The 20,798-nt window shown below is 46.8% G+C and overlaps 1 protein-coding gene across 1 annotated transcript in view; it reads right to left on the bottom strand.

The window, feature by feature from the left end:
* The window catches only part of LOC138319453 (uncharacterized), a 32,391-nt gene extending 12,088 nt beyond the window's left edge, over nt 1-20,303 (bottom strand). The window contains exons 1-2 of the mRNA XM_069262609.1: nt 20,039-20,303; nt 17,112-17,276 (exon numbers count right to left, since the gene is read on the bottom strand). Coding sequence (XP_069118710.1) covers nt 17,112-17,276; nt 20,039-20,089 — 216 coding nt within the window. The 5' untranslated portion in view covers nt 20,090-20,303. The remainder of the gene's footprint in view (nt 1-17,111; nt 17,277-20,038) is intronic.
* Nucleotides 20,304-20,798: the final 495 nt, after the last annotated feature.

Genomic DNA, 20,798 nt, shown 5'->3' with positions numbered 1-20,798 from the left:
GTCGATAGGATCCGACCCTTAGCAAGGTCCATGCATATCTATTTTAATTATCCGAGTAAGGACACTGTGTCCAAACAGGTGTACTGCAACAGGTGCACACACAAGGAAATATGTAATGGTTAGAGAGGTTAGACGTATGTAATGGTTAAAGAGGTTAGACGTATGTAATGGTTAGAGAGGTTAGACGTATGTAATGGTTAAAGAGGTTAGACGTATGTAATGGTTAGAGAGGTTAGACGTATGTAATGGTTAGAGAGGTTAGACGTATGTAATGGTTAGAGAGGTTAGACGTATGTAATGGTTAGAGAGGTTAGACGTATGTAATGGTTAGAGAGGTTAGACGTATGTAATGGTTAGAGAGGTTAGACGTATGTAATGGTTAGAGAGGTTAGACGTATGTAATGGTTAGAGAGGTTAGACGTATGTAATGGTTAGAGAGGTTAGACGTATGTAATGGTTAGAGAGGTTAGACGTATGTAATGGTTAGAGAGGTTAGACGTATGTAATGGTTAGAGAGGTTAGACGTATGTAATGGTTAGAGAGGTTAGACGTATGTAATGGTTAGAGAGGTTAGACGTATGTAATGGTTAGAGAGGTTAGACGTATGTAATGGTTAGAGAGGTTAGACGTATGTAATGGTTAGAGAGGTTAGACGTATGTAATGGTTAGAGAGGTTAGACGTATGTAATGGTTAGAGAGGTTAGACGTATGTAATGGTTAGAGAGGTTAGACGTATGTAATGGTTAGAGAGGTTAGACGTATGTAATGGTTAGAGAGGTTAGACGTATGTAATGGTTAGAGAGGTTAGACGTATGTAATGGTTAGAGAGGTTAGACGTATGTAATGGTTAGAGAGGTTAGACGTATGTAATGGTTAGAGAGGTTAGACGTATGTAATGGTTAAAGAGGTTAGACGTATGTAATGGTTAGAGAGGTTAGACGTATGTAATGGTTAGAGAGGTTAGACGTATGTAATGGTTAAAGAGGTTAGACGTATGTAATATGAGAGGTTAGACGTATGTAATGGTTAGAGAGGTTAGACGTATGTAATGGTTAGAGAGGTTAGACGTATGTAATGGTTAGAGAGTTTAGAGAGGTTAGACGTATGTAATGGTTAGAGAGGTTAGACGTATGTAATGGTTAGAGAGGTAGACGTATGTAAGGTTAGAGAGGTTAGACGTATGTAATGGTTAGAGAGGTTAGACTATGTAATGGTTAGAGAGGTTAGACGTATGTAATGGTTAGAGAGGTTAGACGTATGTAATGGTTAGAGAGGTTAGACGTATGTAATGGTTAGAGAGGTTAGACGTATGTAATGGTTAGAGAGGTTAGACGTATGTAATGGTTAGAGAGGTTAGACGTATGTAATGGTTAGAGAGGTTAGACGTATGTAATGGTTAGAGAGGTTAGACGTATGTAATGGTTAGAGAGGTTAGACGTATGTAATGGTTAGAGAGGTTAGACGTATGTAATGGTTAGAGAGTTTAGAGAGGTTAGACGTATGTAATGGTTAGAGAGGTTAGACGTATGTAATGGTTAGAGAGGTTAGACGTATGTAATGGTTAGAGAGGTTAGACGTATGTAATGGTTAGAGAGGTTAGAGTATGTAATGGTTAGAGAGGTTAGACGTATGTAATGGTTAGAGAGGTTAGACGTATGTAATGGTTAGAGAGGTTAGACGTATGTAATGGTTAGAGAGGTTAGACGTATGTAATGGTTAGAGAGGTTAGACGTATGTAATGGTTAGAGAGGTTAGACGTATGTAATGGTTAGACGTATGTAATGGTTAGAGAGGTTAGACGTATGTAATGGTTAGAGAGGTTAGACGTATGTAATGGTTAGAGAGGTTAGACGTATGTAATGGTTAGAGAGGTTAGACGTATGTAATGGTTAGAGAGGTTAGACGTATGTAATGGTTAGAGAGTTTAGAGAGGTTAGACGTATGTAATGGTTAGAGAGGTTAGACGTATGTAATGGTTAGAGAGGTTAGACGTATGTAATGGTTAGAGAGGTTAGACGTATGTAATGGTTAGAGAGGTTAGACGTATGTAATATGAGAGGTTAGACGTATGTAATGGTTAGAGAGGTTAGACGTATGTAATATGAGAGGTTAGACGCTCTGTATGTGTTTTTTTTTTCCTAACCGATAGCAGCTAAAAAAGTTACATTTAACCTAAACGACATCAGCTGAAAGTTTCATTCAAATTAAGTACACTCCCCGGTTATATTTTTAAATAGTGCACACACATGGCTTCAATATCAACGTCTGCCGTAAAAAGCTTTAAATAAACATAGTCGTGATAAACCCTCGAAATAACGCAATACTACTGCAGCAAGCCTGGTCTGAGTGGGAACAGGCTTGTTTTAGAATACTTTCTTCTGGGTGACTAATGCATTGCTAAATTCTGTTCATTAAATGTTTCTCCTATCTTTTCTGAGCTTTATCACTATTGTAAACAACGCCATAACATCAGCGCTTCTGTGCACGCGCGGCCTTGGGACTTTTGAGAAAGGCCACGCCAACATTTTGCTGATGCTATAGTGCACACGCTTTCCAACATTGTTTCTGTTTCACATCAAATATCTTCACTCATTCAAACAACCATTGGGCCTTGTCGATGATAACAGGAACGGAAAGGCCCGTTGATAAACTTGATGTGGTAACATTGACAAGCTACCATTGTTATTTCAGAGATCGCTTTATCAATGTATTAGTCACTCCCACACAAATCCTTAAAATAGATCCCTGCAATGGTTAAGAACACAGAGTACGGAATCAAGTCTACACCATTTATTAATGTCTTTTCAGCCTAATCCTGCAAATGATGTATTCAATCTACTCCTGCCAACGATATCCCCAACCCACACCTGTCAACGATGTCCCCTGCCTACTCCTGTCAACGATGTTCTCAACCTGCTCCTGTCAGCGATATCCAAAACCAACTCCTGTCCATAATGTCTCCTGCCTACTCCTGTCAAAGATGCCCTCAACCTACTCCTGTCAACGATATCCCCAACCCACTCCTGTCAAAGAAGTCTTCAACCTACTCCTGTCAACGATGTCTCCAACCTACTCCTGTCAACGATGTCTCCTGCCTACTCCTGTCAACTATGTCTCCTGCCTACTCCTGTCAACTATGTCTCCTGCCTACTCCTGTCAACTATGTCTCCTGCCTACTCCCGTCAATAATGTCTCCTGCCTACTCCTGTCAACTATGTCTCCTGCCTACTCCTGTCAACTATGTCTCCTGCCTACTCCCGTCAATTATGTCTCCTGACTACTCCTGTCAACTATGTCTCCCGCCTACTCCCGTCAACTATGTCTCCTGACTACTCCTGTCAACTATGTCTCCTGACTACTCCTGTCAATTATGTCTCCTGCCTACTCCCGTCAATAATGTCTCCTGCCTACTCCCGTCAATATGTCTCCTGCCTACTCCCGTCAACTATGTCTCCTGACTACTCCTGTCAATTATGTCTCCTGACTACTCCTGTCAATAATGTCTCTGCTACTCTGCCTCTCTCCTGTCAATATGTCTCCTGCCTACTCTGTCAATATGTCTCCTGCCTACTCCTGTCAACTATGTCTCCTGCCTACTCCTGTCAATGATGTCTCCTGCCTACTCCTGTCAATTATGTCTCCTGACTACTCCTGTCAATGATGTCTCCTGCCTACTCCTGTCAACTATGTCTCCTGCCTACTCCTGTCAATGATGTCTCCCTGCCTACTCCCGTCAACTATGTCTCCTGCCTACTCCTGTCAATGATGTCTCCTGCCTGTCAATATGTCTCCTCTACCCGTCAATTATGTCTCCTGCCTACTCCGTCAATATGTCTCCTGCCTACTCCTGTCAACTATGTCTCCTGCCTACTCCTGTCAATCAACTATGTCTCCTGCCTACTCCTGTCAACTATGTCTCCTGCCTACTCCCGTCAATATGTCTCCTGCCTACTCCTGTCAACTATGTCTCCTGCCTACTCCTGTCAACTATGTCTCCTGCCTACTCCGTCAATTATGTCTCCTGCCTACTCCTGTCAATCTATGTCTCCTGCCTACTCCTGTCAATTATGTCTCCTGACTACTCCTGTCAACTATGTCTCCTGCCTACTCCTGTCAACTATGTCTCCTGCCTACTCCTGTCAATTATGTCTCCTGCCTACTCCCGTCAATAATGTCTCCTGCCTACTCCTGTCAACTATGTCTCCTGCCTACTCCTGTCAATTATGTCTCCTGCCTACTCCCGTCAATTATGTCTCCTGCCTACTCCTGTCAATAATGTCTCCTGCCTACTCCCGTCAATTATGTCTCCTGCCTACTCCTGTCAACTATGTCTCCTGCCTACTCCCGTCAATAATGTCTCCTGCCTACTCCTGTCAATAATGTCTCCTGCCTACTCCTGTCAATTATGTCTCCTGCCTACTCCTGTCAATTATGTCTCCTGACTACTCCTGTCAACTATGTCTCCTGCCTACTCCTGTCAATTATGTCTCCTGCCTACTCCTGTCAACTATGTCTCCTGCCTACTCCTGTCAATTATGTCTCCTGACTACTCCTGTCAACTATGTCTCCTGACTACTCCTGTCAACTATGTCTCCTGCCTACTCCTGTCACTCCTGTCAACTATGTCTCCTGCCTACTCCTGTCAATTATGTCTCCTGCCTACTCCTGTCAACTATGTCTCCTGACTACTCCTGTCAATTATGTCTCCTGCCTACTCCTGTCAACTATGTCTCCTGCCTACTCCTGTCAATTATGTCTCCTGCCTACTCCTGTCAATTATGTCTCCTGCCTACTCCTGTCAACTATGTCTCCACCCTGTCTCCTGCCTACTTCTGTCAACTATGTCTCCTGCCTACTCCTGTCAACTATGTCTCCTGCCTACTCCTGTCAACTATGTCTCCTGCTACTCCTGTCAATAGTCTCCTGCCTCCTGTCAATATGTCTCCTGACTACTCCTGTCAATTATGTCTCCTGCCTACTCCTGTCAATTATGTCTCCTGCCTACTTCTGTCAATAATGTCTCCTGCCTACTCCGTCAACTATGTCTCCTGCCTACTCCTGTCAACTATGTCTCCTGCCTACTCCTGTCAACTATGTCTCCTGCCTACTCCTGTAAACGATGTCTCCTGCCTACTTCTGTCAATAATGTCTCCTGCCTACTCCTGTCAATTATGTCTCCTGCTACTCTGTCAATTATGTCTCCTGCCTACTCCTGTCAACTATGTCTCCTGACTACTCCTGTCAACTATGTCTCCTGCCTACTCCTGTCAATTATGTCTCCTGCCTACTCCTGTCAACTATGTCTCCTGACTACTCCTGTCAACTATGTCTCCTGCCTACTCCTGTCAACTATGTCTCCTGCCTACTCCTGTCAATTATGTCTCCTGCCTACTCCTGTCAATTATGTCTCCTGCCTACTCCTGTCAACTATGTCTCCTGCCTACTCCTGTCAATTATGTCTCCTGCCTACTCCTGTCAATTATGTCTCCTGCCTACTCCCGTCAACTATGTCTCCTGACTACTCCTGTCAATAATGTCTCCTGCCTACTCCTGTCAATAATGTCTCCTGCCTACTCCTGTCAACTATGTCTCCTGCCTACTCCTGTCAATGATGTCTCCTGCCTACTTCTGTCAATAATGTCTCCTGCCTACTCCTGTCAACTATGTCTCCTGACTACTCCTGTCAACTATGTCTCCTGCCTACTCCTGTCAATAATGTCTCCTGCCTACTCCTGTCAATTATGTCTCCTGCCTACTCCTGTCAATAATGTCTCCTGCCTACTCCTGTCAATAATGTCTCCTGCCTACTCCTGTCAACTATGTCTCCTGCCTACTCCTGTCAACTATGTCCCGCCTACTCCTGTCAATATGTCTACTCTACTGTCAATTATGTCTCCTGACTACTCCTGTCAACTATGTCTCCTGCCTACTCCTGTCAACTATGTCTCCTGCCTACTCCTGTCAATTATGTCTCCTGCCTACTCCTGTCAACTATGTCTCCTGCCTACTCCTGTCAACTATGTCTCCTGACTACTCCTGTCAACTATGTCTCCTGCCTACTCCTGTCAATAATGTCTCCTGCCTACTCCTGTCAATAATGTCTCCTGCCTACTCCTGTCAATTATGTCTCCTGCCTACTCCTGTCAATTATGTCTCCTGACTACTCCTGTCAACTATGTCTCCTGCCTACTCCTGTCAATTATGTCTCCTGCCTACTCCTGTCAATATGTCTCCTACTCCTGTCAATAATGTCTCCTGCCTACTCCTGTCAATAATGTCTCCTGCCTACTCCTGTCAATAATGTCTCCTGCCTACTCCTGTCAATTATGTCTCCTGCCTACTCCTGTCAATATGTCTCCTGCCTACTCCTGTCAATAATGTCTCCTGCCTACTCCTGTCAATATGTCTCCTGCCTACTCCTGTCAATAATGTCTCCTGCCTACTCCTGTCAATATGTCTCCTGCCTACTCCTGTCAATAATGTCTCCTGCCTACTCCTGTCAATAATGTCTCCTGCCTACTCCTGTCAACTATGTCTCCTGCCTACTCCTGTCAACTATGTCTCCTGACTACTCCTGTCAATATGTCTCCTGCCTACTCCTGTCAATTATGTCTCCTGCCTACTCCTGTCAATATGTCTCCTGCCTACTCCTGTCAACTATGTCTCCTGCCTACTCCTGTCAACTATGTCTCCTGCCTACTCCTGTCAATAATGTCTCCTGCCTACTCCTGTCAATAATGTCTCCTGCCTACTCCTGTCAATAATGTCTCCTGCCTACTCCTGTCAATATGTCTCCTGCCTACTCCTGTCAATAATGTCTCCTGCCTACTCCTGTCAATATGTCTCCTGCCTACTCCTGTCAATTATGTCAACTCCTGTCAATATGTCTCCTGCCTACTCCTGTCAATATGTCTCCTGCCTACTCCTGTCAATAATGTCTCCTGCCTACTCCTGTCAATAATGTCTCCTGCCTACTCCTGTCAATAATGTCTCCTGCCTACTCCTGTCAATTATGTCTCCTGCCTACTCCTGTCAATATGTCTCCTGCCTACTCCTGTCAATAATGTCTCCTGCCTACTCCTGTCAATAATGTCTCCTGCCTACTCCTGTCAATAATGTCTCCTGCCTACTCCTGTCAATATGTCTCCTGCCTACTCCTGTCAATATGTCTCCTGCCTACTCCTGTCAATATGTCTCCTGCCTACTCCTGTCAAAATGTCTCCTGCCTACTCCTGTCAATATGTCTCCTGCCTACTCCTGTCAATATGTCTCCTGCCTACTCCTGTCAACTATGTCCCCTGCCTACTCCTGTCAACTATGTCCCCTGCCTACTCCTGTCAACTATGTCCCCTGCCTACTCCTGTCAACTATGTCTCCTGCCTACTCCTGTCAATTATGTCTCCTGCCTACTCCTGTCAACTATGTCTCCTGCCTACTCCTGTCAATAATGTCTCCTGCCTACTCCTGTCAATATGTCTCCTGCCTACTCCTGTCAATAATGTCTCCTGCCTACTCCTGTCAATAATGTCTCCTGCCTACTCCTGTCAATATGTCTCCTGCCTACTCCTGTCAACTATGTCTCCTGCCTACTCCTGTCAATTATGTCTCCTGCCTACTCCTGTCAACTATGTCTCCTGCCTACTCCTGTCAACTATGTCTCCTGCCTACTCCTGTCAATAATGTCTCCTGCCTACTCCTGTCAACTATGTCCCCTGCCTACTCCTGTCAACTATGTCTCCTGCCTACTCCTGTCAATTATGTCTCCTGTCCTGTCAACTATGTCTCCTGCCTACTCCTGTCAATTATGTCTCCTGCCTACTCCTGTCAACTAATGTCTCCTGCCTACTCCTGTCAATATGTCTCCTGCCTACTCCTGTCAATAATGTCTCCTGCCTACTCCTGTCAACTATGTCTCCTGCCTACTCCTGTCAATAATGTCTCCTGCCTACTCCTGTCAACTATGTCTCCTGCCTACTCCTGTCAATTATCACTCCTGTCAATGTCTCCTGCCTACTCCTGTCAACTATGTCTCCTGCCTACTCCTGTCAATTATGTCTCCTGCCTACTCCTGTCAATATGTCCCCTGCCTACTCCTGTCAATAATGTCTCCTGACTACTCCTGTCAATCAACTATGTCCCTGACTACTCCTGTCAATTATGGTCCCCTGACTACTCCTGTCAACTATGTCCCCTGCCTACTCCTGTCAATTATGTCTCCTGCCCTACTCCCGTCAATAATGTCTCCTGCCTACTCCTGTCAATTATGTCTCCTGCCTACTCCTGTCAACGATGTCTCCTGCCTACTCCTGTCAACTATGTCCCCTGCCTACTCCCGTCAACTATGTCCCCTGCCTACTCCTGTCAACGATGTCTCCTGCCTACTCCTGTCAACTATGTCCCCTGCCTACTCCCGTCAATTATGTCTCCTGCCTACTCCTGTCAACGATGTCTCCTGCCTACTCCTGTCAACTATGTCCCCTGCCTACTCCCGTCAACTATGTCTCCTGCCTACTCCTGTCAATGATGTCCCCTGCCTACTCCCGTCAATTATGTCTCCTGCCTACTCCTGTCAACTATATGTCTCCTCCCCACTACTCCTGTCAATTATGTCTCCTGACCTACTCCTGTCAACTATGTCTCCTGCCTACTCCTGTCAATTATGTCTCCTGCCTACTCCTGTCAATAATGTCTCCTGCCTACTCCTGTCAATTATGTCTCCTGCCTACTCCTGTCAATAATGTCTCCTGCCTACTCCTGTCAATATTAGATGTCTCCTGCCTACTCCTGTCAATATGTCCCCGGCCTACTCCTGTCCCATATGTCTCCTCCTACTCCCTCAACGAATGTCTCCTGCCTACTCTGTCAACTATGATCCCCTGCCTACTCCCGTCAATTATGATACTCCGGCCTGACTCCTGCCTACCCTGTCAATTATGTCTCCCTGCCTACTCCCTGTCAATTAAGGTCTCCTGCCTACTCCTGTCAACGATGTCCCCTGCCTACTCCCTGGTCAACTGATGTCTCCTGCCTACTCCTGTCAACTATGTCCCCTGCCCTACTTCTGCCTACTCCCGTCAATAATGTCTCCTGCCTACTCCTGTCAATAATGTCTCCTGCCTACTCCTGTCAATTATGTCTCCTGCCTACTCCTGTCAATTATGTCTCCTGCCTACTCCTGTCAATTATGTCTCCTGCCTACTCCTGTCAACTATGTCTCCTGCCTACTCCTGTCAATTATGTCCCCTCCTGCCTACTACCTGTCAATGATGTCCCCTGCCTACTCCTGTCACTATGTCCCCCTGCCTACTCCTATCAATGATGTCCCCTGCCTACTCCTATCAACTGATGTCTCCTGCCTACTCCTGTCAATGATGTCCCCTGCCTACTCCTGTCAATGATGTCCCCTGCGCTACTCCTGTCACCTATGTCCCCTGCCTACTCCTGTCAATAATGTCGTCCCCATCACCTACTCCCTGTCAATGATATGTCCCCTGCCTACTCCTGTCAATGATGTCTCCCACCCTACTCCTGTCAATGATATGTCTCCCACTGCCTACTCCTGTCATCATATGTCTCCTGCCTACTCCTGTCAACATATGTCTCCTGTACATCCTGTCAATGATGTCCCCATGCCTACTCCTGTCAACTATGTCCCCTGCCTACTCCTGTCAATGATGTCCCCTGCCCTACTCCTGTCAATAATGTCCCCTGCCTACTCCTGTCAATGATGTCCCCTGCCTACTCCCACCTGTCTCCTGCCTATCGTCAACTATGTCCCATGCCTACTCCCTGTCAACTATGTCCCCTGCCCTACTCCTGTCAATTATGTCTCCTGCCTACTCCTGTCAATTATGTCTCCTGCCTACTCCTGTCAATTATGTCTCCTGCCTACTCCTGTCAATTATGTCTCCTGCCTACTCCTGTCAATGATGTCCCCTGCCTACTCCCTGCATCAATAATGTCCCCTGCCTACTCCTGTCAATGATGTCCCCAGCCTACTCCTGTCAATGAATGTCTCCCATCCTACCCTACTCCTGTCAATGATGTCTCCTGACTACTCCTGTCAATGTTGTCCCCCACTACTCCTGTCAATGATGTCCCCATCCTACTCCTGTCAATATGTCCCCACCCTACTCCTGTCAATGATGTCCCCACCCTACTCCTACTCAATGAACTGTCCCCACCCTACTCCTGTCAATACTATGTCCCCTGCCCTACTCCTGTCAATGATGTCCCCTGCCTACTCCTGTCAAATGATATCCCCTCCTACTCCTAATTGATGTCTCCTGCCTAACTCCTGTCAATGATGTCTCCCCTACCCCGTACAATGATGTCCAATGACTATGTCCCCATGTCCTAATCCTACTCCTGTCAATGATGTCCCCTGCCCTACTCCCTGTCAATGATGTCCCCCACCCTACTACTCCTGTCAACCTGATATCCCCACCCTACTCCTGTCAATGATGTCCCCATCCTACCCTACTGATGTCTCTCCTGTCAATGATACCCCACCCTACTACTCTCCTGTCAATGATGTCCCCTGCCTACTCCTGTCAATGATGTTCTCCCCACCCTACTCCTATCAATGATATGTCCCCCATACCTACTCCTGTCAATGATGTCCCCACTGCCTACTCCCTGTCAATGATATCCCCTGCCTGTCATACTCCTATCAATGATGTCCCCACCTACTCCTGTCAATGATGTCCCCACCCCTACTCCTGTCAATGATGTCCCACCCCTACTCCTGTCAATGATGTCCCCATCCTATTGTCACCGATACTCCTATCAATGATATCACCCCACCCTACTCCTGTCAATGATGTCCCCCTACCCTACTCCTGTCAATGATATCCCCACCCTACTCCATCGTAATCAATGTATGTCCCCACCCTACTCTCTGTCAATGATGTCCCCATCCTACTCCTGTCAATGATGTCTCCACCCTACTCCTGTCAATGATTGTCCCCCTGCCTACTCCTGTCAATGATGTCTCCTGCCTACTCCTGTAACTATGTCTCCTGACTACTCCTGTCAACTATGTCTCCTGCCTCTCCTGTCAATTATGTCCCCTGCCTACTCCTGTCAATTAATGTCCCTGCCTACTCCTGTCAATGATATGTCTCCTGCCATCCTAACTCCTGTCAATGATAACTCCCCTGCCTACTCCTGTCAATGATGTCTCCCCCTACTCCTGTCAATGATGTCTCCTCCTACTCTGTCAATTATGTCTCCTGCCTACTCCTGTCAAATGATGTCCCCACCCTGTCCCTACTCCTGTACTCCTGAATATCCCCATCCTACTCCTGTCAATGATATCCCCACTCCCTACTCCTGTCAATGATATCCCCTGCCTACTCCTGTCAATGATATCCCCATCCTAATCCTATCAATGATGTCCCCACCCTACTCCTGTCAATGATGTCCCCACCCTACTCCTGTCAATGATGTCCCCACCCTACTCCTGTCAATGATGTCCCCACCCTAACTCCTGTCAATGATGTCCCCACCCTACTCCTGTCAATGATATCCCCACCCTACTCCTGTCAATGATGTCCCCACCCTACTCCTATCAATGATATCCCCACCCTACTCCTGTCAATGATATCCCCACCCTACTCCTGTCAATGATGTCCCCACCCTAATCCTATCAATGATGTCCCCACCCTACTCCTATCAATGATGTCCCCACCCTAATCCTATCAATGATGTCCCCATCCTACTCCTATCAATGATGTCCCCACCCTACTCCTGTCAATGATATCCCCACCCTACTCCTGTCAATGATGTCCCCATCCTAATCCTATCAATGATGTCCCCACCCTACTCCTATCAATGATGTCCCCACCCTACTCCTGTCAATGATATCCCCATCCTAATCCTATCAATGATGTCCCCACCCTACTCCTGTCAATGATGTCCCCACCCTACTCCTGTCAATGATATCCCCACCCTACTCCTATCAATGATATCCCCACCCTACTCCTATCAATGATGTCCCCACCCTACTCCTGTCAATGATATCCCCACCCATACTCCTGTCAATGATGATATCCCCACCTACTCCTGTCAATGATATCCCCCACCCTACTCCTATCAATGATGTCCCCACCCTACATCCTGTCAATGATGTCCCCACCCTACTCCTGTCAATGATATCCCCCCACCTATACTCCTTTCAATGATATCCCCACCCTAATCCTGTCAATGATGTCCCCACCCTACTCTATCACTCCTGTCAATGATGTATCCCCTGCCTACTCCTGTCAATGATATCCCCACCCTACTCCTATCAATATGATGTCCCCACCCTACTCCTGTCAATGATATCCCCCAACCCTACTCCTATCAATGATGTCCCCCATCCTACTACTGTCAATGATATCCCCACCCTAATCCTATCAATGATGTCCCCACCCTAACTCCTGTCAATGATTGATATCCCCCACCTATCCTAATCCTGTCAATGATGTCCCCACCCTACTCCTGTCAATTGATGTCCCCACCCTACTCCTGTCAATGATGTCCCCACCCTACTCCTGTCAATGATGTCCCCATCCTACTCCTGTCAATGATATCCCCACCCTACTCCTGTCAATGATGTCCCCACCCTACTCCTATCAATGATGTCCCCACCCTACTCCTGTCAATGATATCCCCCACCCTACTCCTGTCAATGATGTCAATCCTGTCATGATCCCCACCCTAATCCTGTCAATGATGTCCCCACCCTACTCCTGTCAATGATGTCCCCACCCTAATCCTGTCAACTCCTGTCAATGATATGTCCCCACCCTAATCCCTGTCAATGATGTCCCCACCCTACTCCTTTCAATGATGTCCCCATCCTACTCCTGTCAATGATGTCCCCACCCTACTCCTGTCAATGATGTCCCCACCCTACTCCTGTCAATGATGATGTCCCCATCCTACTCCTATCAATGATGTCCCCACCCTACTCCTGTTCAATGATGTCCCCACCCTAATCCTATCAATGATGTCCCCACCCTACCCTACTCCTACTCCTGTCAATGATATCCCCACCCTAACTCCTGTCAATGATATCCCCACCCTACTCCTGTCAATGATATCCCCAACCTACTCCTGTCAATTATATCCCCATCCTACTCCAGTACAATGATGTCCCCATCCTACTCCTATCAATGATGTCCCACAACCCTGAACTCCTATCAATGACTGTCCCCATCTACTCCCACTGTCAATGATGTCCCCATCCTAATCCTATCAATGATGTCCCATCCTACTCCTGTCAATGATGTCCCCATCGCTACTCCTGTCAATGATGATATCCCCACCCTACTCCTGTCAATGATGTCCCCACCCTACTCCTGTCAATGATATCCCCACCCTACTCCTGTCAATGATGTCCCCACCCTACTCCTGTCAATGATGTCCCCACCCTACTCCTGTCAATGATGTCCCCACCCTAATCCTGTCAATGATGTCCCCACCCTACTCCTGTCAATGATGTCCCCACCCTACTCCTGTCAATGATGTCCCCACCCTACTCCTAATGATACTCCTGTCAATGATATCCCCACCCTACTCCTGTCAATGATGTCCCCACCCTACTCCTGTCAATGATGTCCCCACCCTACTCCTGTCAATGATGTCCCCACCCTACTCCTATCAATGATGTCCCCACCCTACTCCTGTCAATGATGTCCCCACCCTACTCCTGTCAATGATGTCCCCACCCTACTCCTGTCAATGATGTCCCCATCCTAATCCTATCAATGATGTCCCCACCCTACTCCTATCAATGATGTCCCCACCCTACTCCTGTCAATGATGTCTCCACCCTACTCCTGTCAATGATGTTCCCCCCTACTCCTGTCAATGATGTCCCCACCCTACTCCTGTCAATGATGTCCCCATCCTAATGATATCCCACCCTACTCAATGAATGATGTCCCCATCCTACTCCTGTCAATGATGTCCCCACCTATCCTATCAATGATGTCCCCATCCTACTCCTATCAATGATATCCCCATCCTACTCCTATCAATGATGTCCCCCCTACTCCTCGTCAATGATGTCCCCACCCTACTCCTATCAATGATATCCCCATCCTATCCTATCATGATGTCCCCATCCTACTCCTATCAATGATGTCCCCACCCTACTCCTATCAATGATGTCCCCACCCTACTACTACTGTCCTATGATGTCCCCACCCTACTCCTGTCAATGATATCCCCATCCTAATCCTATCAATGATGTCCCCACCCTACTCCTGTCAATGATATCCCCACCCTAATCCTGTCAATGATGTCCCCACCCTACTCCTGTCAATGATGTCCCCATCCTACTCCTGTCAATGATGTCCCCACCCTACTCCTATCAATGATATCCCCATACTCCTAATGATCTACTCCTGTCAATGATGTCCCCACCCTACTCCTGTCAATGATGTCCCCACCCTACTCCTATCAATGATGTCCCCAGCCTAATCCTGTCAATGATGTCCCCACCCTACTCCTATCAATGATGTCCCCACCCTACTCCTGTCAATGATGTCCCCATCCTAATCCTGTCAATGATATCCCCATCCTACTCCTATCAATGATATCCCCACCCTACTCCTGTCAATGATGTCCCCATCCTACTCCTGTCAAATGATGTCCCCATCCTACTCCTGTCAATGATATCCCCATCCCTAATCCTATCAATGATGTCCCCACCCTACTCCTGTCAATGATTATCCCCACCCTACTCCTGTCAATGATATCCCCACCCTACTCCTGTATCAATGATGTCCCCACCCTACTCCTGTCAATGATGTCCCCACCCTACTCCTGTCAATGATATCCCCACCCTACTCCTGTCAATGATGTCCCCACCCTACTCCTGTCAATGATGTCCCCACCCTACTCCTGTCAATGATATCCCCACCCTACTCCTGTCAATGATGTCCCCATCCTACTCCTATCAATGATGTCCCCAACCTACTCCTGTCAATGATATCCCCACCCTACTCCTGTCAATGATGTCCCCACCCTACTCCTATCAATGATGTCCCCACATCCTACTCCTGTCAATGATGTCCCCACCCTACTCCTGTCAATGATGTCCCCACCCTAATCCTATCAATGATGTCCCCACCCTACTCCTGTCAATGATGTCCCCACCCTACTCCTGTCAATGATGTCCCCACCCTACTCCTGTCAATGATGTCCCCACCCTACTCCTGTCAATGATATCCCCACCCTACTCCTGTCAATGATATCCCCATCCTACTCCTGTCAATGATATCCCCATCCTACTCCTATCAATGATGTCCCCACCCTACTCCTGTCAATGATATCCCCACCCTACTCCTGTCAATGATATCCCCACCCTAATCCTATCAATGATGTCCCCATCCTACTCCTGTCAATGATGTCCCCACCCTACTCCTGTCAATGATGTCCCCACCCTACTCCTGTCAATGATGTCCCCACCCTACTCCTGTCAATGATGTCCCCACCCTACTCCTGTCAATGATGTCCCCACCCTACTCCTGTCAATGATGTCCCCACCCTACTCCTGTCAATGATGTCCCCACCCTACTCCTGTCAATGATATCCCCATCCTAATCCTATCAATGATGTCCCCACCCTACTCCTGTCAATGATGTCCCCACCCTACTCCTGTCAATGATGATGTCCCCCACCCTACTCCTGTCAATGATGTCCCCATCCCTACTCCTGTCAATGATATCCCCATCCTAATCCTGTCAATGATGTCCCCACCCTACTCCTGTCAATGATGTCCCCCACCCTACTCCTGTCAATGATGTTTCCCATCTCCTGTCATGATATCCCCACCCTACTCCTGTCAATGATATCCCCACCCTAATCCTGTCAATGATGTCCCCATCCTACTCCTGTCAATGATGTCCCCACCCTACTCCTGTCAATGATGTCCCCACCCTACTCCTGTCAATGATATCCCCACCCTACTCCTGTCAATGATATCCCCATCCTACTCCTGTCAATGATGTCCCCACCCTAATCCTATCAATGATATCCCCACCCTACTCCTGTCAATGATGTCCCCACCCTAATCCTGTCAATGATGTCCCCACCCTACTCCTGTCAATGATGTCCCCACCCTACTCCTGTCAATGATGTCCCCATCCTAATCCTATCAATGATGTCCCCACCCTACTCCTGTCAATGATGTCCCCACCCTAATCCTGTCAATGATGTCCCCACCCTACTCCTGTCAATGATGTCCCCACCCTACTCCTGTCAATGATATCCCCCACCCACTCCTATCAATGATGTCCCCATAATCCTTCAATGATGTCCCCACCCTACTCCTATCAATGATGTCCCCACCCTACTCCTGTCAATGATATGTCCCCACCCTACTCCTGTCAATGATATCCCCACCCTACTCCTATCAATGATGTCCCCACCCTACTCCTATCAATGATGTCCCCACCCTACTCCTGTCAATGATATCCCCACCCTACTCCTGTCAATGATATCCCCACCCTACTCCTATCAATGATATCCCCACCCTACTCCTATCAATGATATCCCCACCCTACTCCTATCAATGATATCCCCACCCTACTCCTGTCAATGATGTCCCCACCCTACTCCTGTCAATGATGTCCCCATCCTACTCCTGTCAATGATGTCCCCATCCTAATCCTATCAATGATGTCCCCACCCTACTCCTGTCCAATGATGTCCCCACCCTACTCCTGTCAATGATACCCCACCCTCCCCACCCTAATCCTATCAATGATGTACCCAATGATACCTACTCCTGTCAATGATATCCCCATCCTAATCCTATCAATGATGTCTCCAACCTACTCCTGTCTACAATGTCCCAAATCTACTCCCCTCGTTCCTACCTAAGGACAGATCTCGCCCCTATCTTACCACAGATCTCGCCCCTACCTTACCACAGATCTCGCCCCTACCTTACCACAGATCTAGTCCCTTCCTTTCCACAGATCTTGCCCTTACTTTACCACAGATCTCGCCCCTACCTTACCACAGATCTCATCCCTACATACAATATTTCTTGCACCTACTTTACCACAGATCTCAACTCTTCCTTTTAATACCTCGTTTTTACTACTTACTCGACATGGATTTTGGCATTTACAGATAGGTCCTCCCTCGACGTCTGTTTCATAACCATAAGTACAATGAAGGCCACATTTTAGCATGAAGTGTTTCCAGACCACCATCCCCCGGCCAGGAAGACTCAGTGTTACTGCACAGATGTTCAAAGGACATAAGATGCTCTGTTGAAAATAAAACAAAATACCTTTACCAGTCAGTTGTTATAGATTTGTTATCTACTCTTGAAATAACAGTGTAAATGACAGAGTAGATGTGACGGTATAGTCAGTGTGGATAACGACAGGGTAGATGTGACGGTATAGTCTGTGTGGTTAATGACAGGGTAGATGTGACGGTATAGTCAGTGTGGTTAACGACAGGGTAGATGTGACAGTGTAGTCAGTGTGGTTAACGACAGGGTAGATGTGACGGTATAGTCAGTGTGGTTAACGACAGGGTAGATGTGACGGTATAGTCAGTGTGGTTAATGACAGGGTAGATGTGACGGTATAGTCAGTGTGGTTAATGACAGGGTAGATGTGACGGTATAGTCAGTGTGGTAAACGACAGGGTAGATGTGACGGTATAGTCTGTGTGGTTAACGACAGGGTAGATGTGACGGTATAGTCAGTGTGATTAACGACAGGGTAGATGTGACGGTATAGTCATTGTTGTTAACGACAGGGTAGATGTGATGGTATAGTCAGTGTGGTTAACGACAGGGTAGATGTGACGGTATAGTCAGTGTGGTTAACCACAGGGTAGATGTGACGGTATAGTCAGTGTGGTTAACCACAGGGTAGATGTGATGGTATAGTCAGTGTGGTTAACCACAGGGTAGATGTGATGGTATAGTCAGTGTGGTTAACCACAGGGTAGATGTGATGGTATAGTCAGTGTGGTTAACGACAGGGTAGATGTGATGGTATAGTCAGTGTGGTTAACGACAGGGTAGATGTGACGGTATAGTAAGTGTGGTTAACCACAGGGTAGATGTGACGGTATAGTCAGTGTGGTTAACCACAGGGTAGATGTGACGGTATAGTCAGTGTGGTTAACGACAGGGTAGATGTGACGGTATAGTCAGTGTGGTTAACGACAGGGTAGATGTGATGGTATAGTCAGTGTGGTTAACGACAGGGTAGATGTGACGGTATAGTCAGTGTGGTTAACGACAGGGTAGATGTGACGGTATAGTCAGTGTTGTTAACGACAGGGTAGATGTGACGGTATAGTCTGTGTGGTTAACGACAGGGTAGATGTGACGGTATAGTCAGTGTGGTAAACGACAGGGTAGATGTGACGGTATAGTCAGTGTTGTTATCGACAGGGTAGATGTGACGGTATAGTCAGTGTGGTTAACGACAGGGTAGATGTGATGGTATAGTCATTGTGGTTAACGACAGGGTAGATGTGACGGTATAGTCAGTGTGGTTAACGACAGGGTAGATGTGACGGTATAGTCAGTGTGATTAACGACAGGGTAGATGTGACGGTATAGTCAGTGTGCTTAACGACAGGGTAGATGTGACGGTATAGTCTGTGTGGTTAACGACAGGGTAGATGTGACGGTGTAGTCAGTGTGGTAAACGACAGGGTAGATGTGACGGTATAGTTAGTGTGGTAAACGACAGGGTAGATGTGACGGTATAGTCTGTGTGGTTAACGACAGGGTAGATGTGATGGTGTAGTCAGTGTGGTAAATGACAGGGTAGATGTGACGGTGTAGTCAGTGTGGTTAACGACAGGGTAGATGTGACGGTATAGTCAGTGTGGTTAACGACAGGGTAGATGTGACGGTATAGTCAGTGTGGTTAACGACAGGGTAGATGTGACGGTATAGTCAGTGTGGTTAACGACAGGGTAGATGTGACGGTATAGTCAGTGTGGTTAACGACAGGGTAGATGTGACGGTATAGTCAGTGTGGTTAACGACAGGGTAGATGTGACGGTATAGTCAGTGTGGTTAACGACAGGGTAAATGTGACGGTATAGTCAGTGTGGTTAACGACAGGGTAGATGTGACGGTATAGTCAGTGTGGTAAACGACAGGGTAGATGTGACGGTATAGTCAGTGTGGTTAACGACAGGGTAGATGTGACGGTATAGTCAGTGTGGTTAACGACAGGGTAGGTGTGACGGTATAGTCTGTGTGGTTAACGACAGGGTAGATGTGACGGTATAGTCAGTGTGGTTAACGACAGGGTAGATGTGACGGTATAGTCAGTGTGGCTAACGACAGAGTAGATGTGACGGTATAGTCAGTGTGGTTAACGACAGGGTAGATGTGACGGTATAGTCAGTGTGGTTAACGACAGGGTAGATGTGACGGTATAGTCAGTGTGGTTAACGACAGGGTAGATGTGACGGTATAGTCAGTGTGGTTAACGACAGGGTAGACGTGACGGTATAGTCAGTGTGGTTAACGACAGGGTAGATGTGACGGTATAGTCAGTGTGGTTAATGACAGGGTAGATGTGACGGTATAGTCTGTGTGGTTAACGACAGGGTAGATGTGACGGTAGAGTCAGTGTGGTTAACGACAGGGTAGATGTGACGGTATAGTCAGTGTGGTTAACGACAGGGTAGATGTGACGGTATAGTCAGTGTGGTTAACGACAGGGTAGATGTGATGGTATAGTCAGTGTGGTTAACGACAGGGTAGATGTGACGGTATAGTCAGTGTGGTTAACGACAGGGTAGATGTGACGGTATAGTCAGTGTGGTTAACGATAGGGTAGATGTGACGGTATAGTCTGTGGTGGGGGATGTCAACCTGTATACACGCTTATTTCACAAAATCCTTACTCTAACCATCTAACCACCTTAAAAATAGGTGATTTTTACCATTTTATCTTAAACATAGCCATATCGTTATTGAAAATAAAGATAGCAATAATGCCTAATACACCTTTTTAAAAAAGTAAACAAAACTAAAACTCACCAGAAGTACACAGAGTTCCGTGAAATAATAACTAAGAGTAGTAGGCCTCATAATGCCGAGTAAACACGTGTAGTTATCCAGTCACTACGATCAATCCAGGTTCACAACTATTCAAATATTGGCATCTCATATCCGTACACACTAATTTATAGCCGCGCCACCACTACGTCCTCACCGGCTTTGGAATGTGTAGGTCACGTTAGCCACTCAAACATGATGTTTTCTTCGAGTTATGCGAAACGCTTGATAAATCCCGCCTCCAAATCTAGGCCGATTCATACTTTTATCCATATATGTCATATAAGTGAATGACGTGCAGACGGCAACGGAACTTAGCTGTTCTCTGATTGGCTGAGTGTAGAAAGGCGTAACAAATTGAAGTGTCATACACTCAGCGTGTCAGAACCAATAGTAAACATGTAGTAGATGTGCGTGTTATATTTAGCATGTAGATGTATACTGCTGTGTGACCCGCGCTGTCTATTCACAGAAATAGCCGAGTAGTGATAGCGTTTGTTTACGCTACCATCCCCGTAACAAAATCGTTTAGTTTTGAATCACTGTAAAGTTATTTTGGATCGTGCAATCATGAGATAGATCAGTGCAATGGGAGTATACAGGGAAAAATGCATGTATTTCATTAGAGTCGGGACAGGAGCGATGATATATAGGCGGGAGTAAAGGACGATGTCAGACAGGAGGAAAGCAATGTCAGTGGGGAGTAAAGGACGATGTCAGACAAGAGGAAAGCAATGTCAGT

Source organism: Argopecten irradians, chromosome 3, assembly GCF_041381155.1.
Source record: "Argopecten irradians isolate NY chromosome 3, Ai_NY, whole genome shotgun sequence".
Classification (NCBI taxonomy): domain Eukaryota; kingdom Metazoa; phylum Mollusca; class Bivalvia; order Pectinida; family Pectinidae; genus Argopecten; species Argopecten irradians.
Note: the sequence above shows the minus strand (reverse complement) of the source record. Positions and strands in the feature narration are given on the sequence as shown.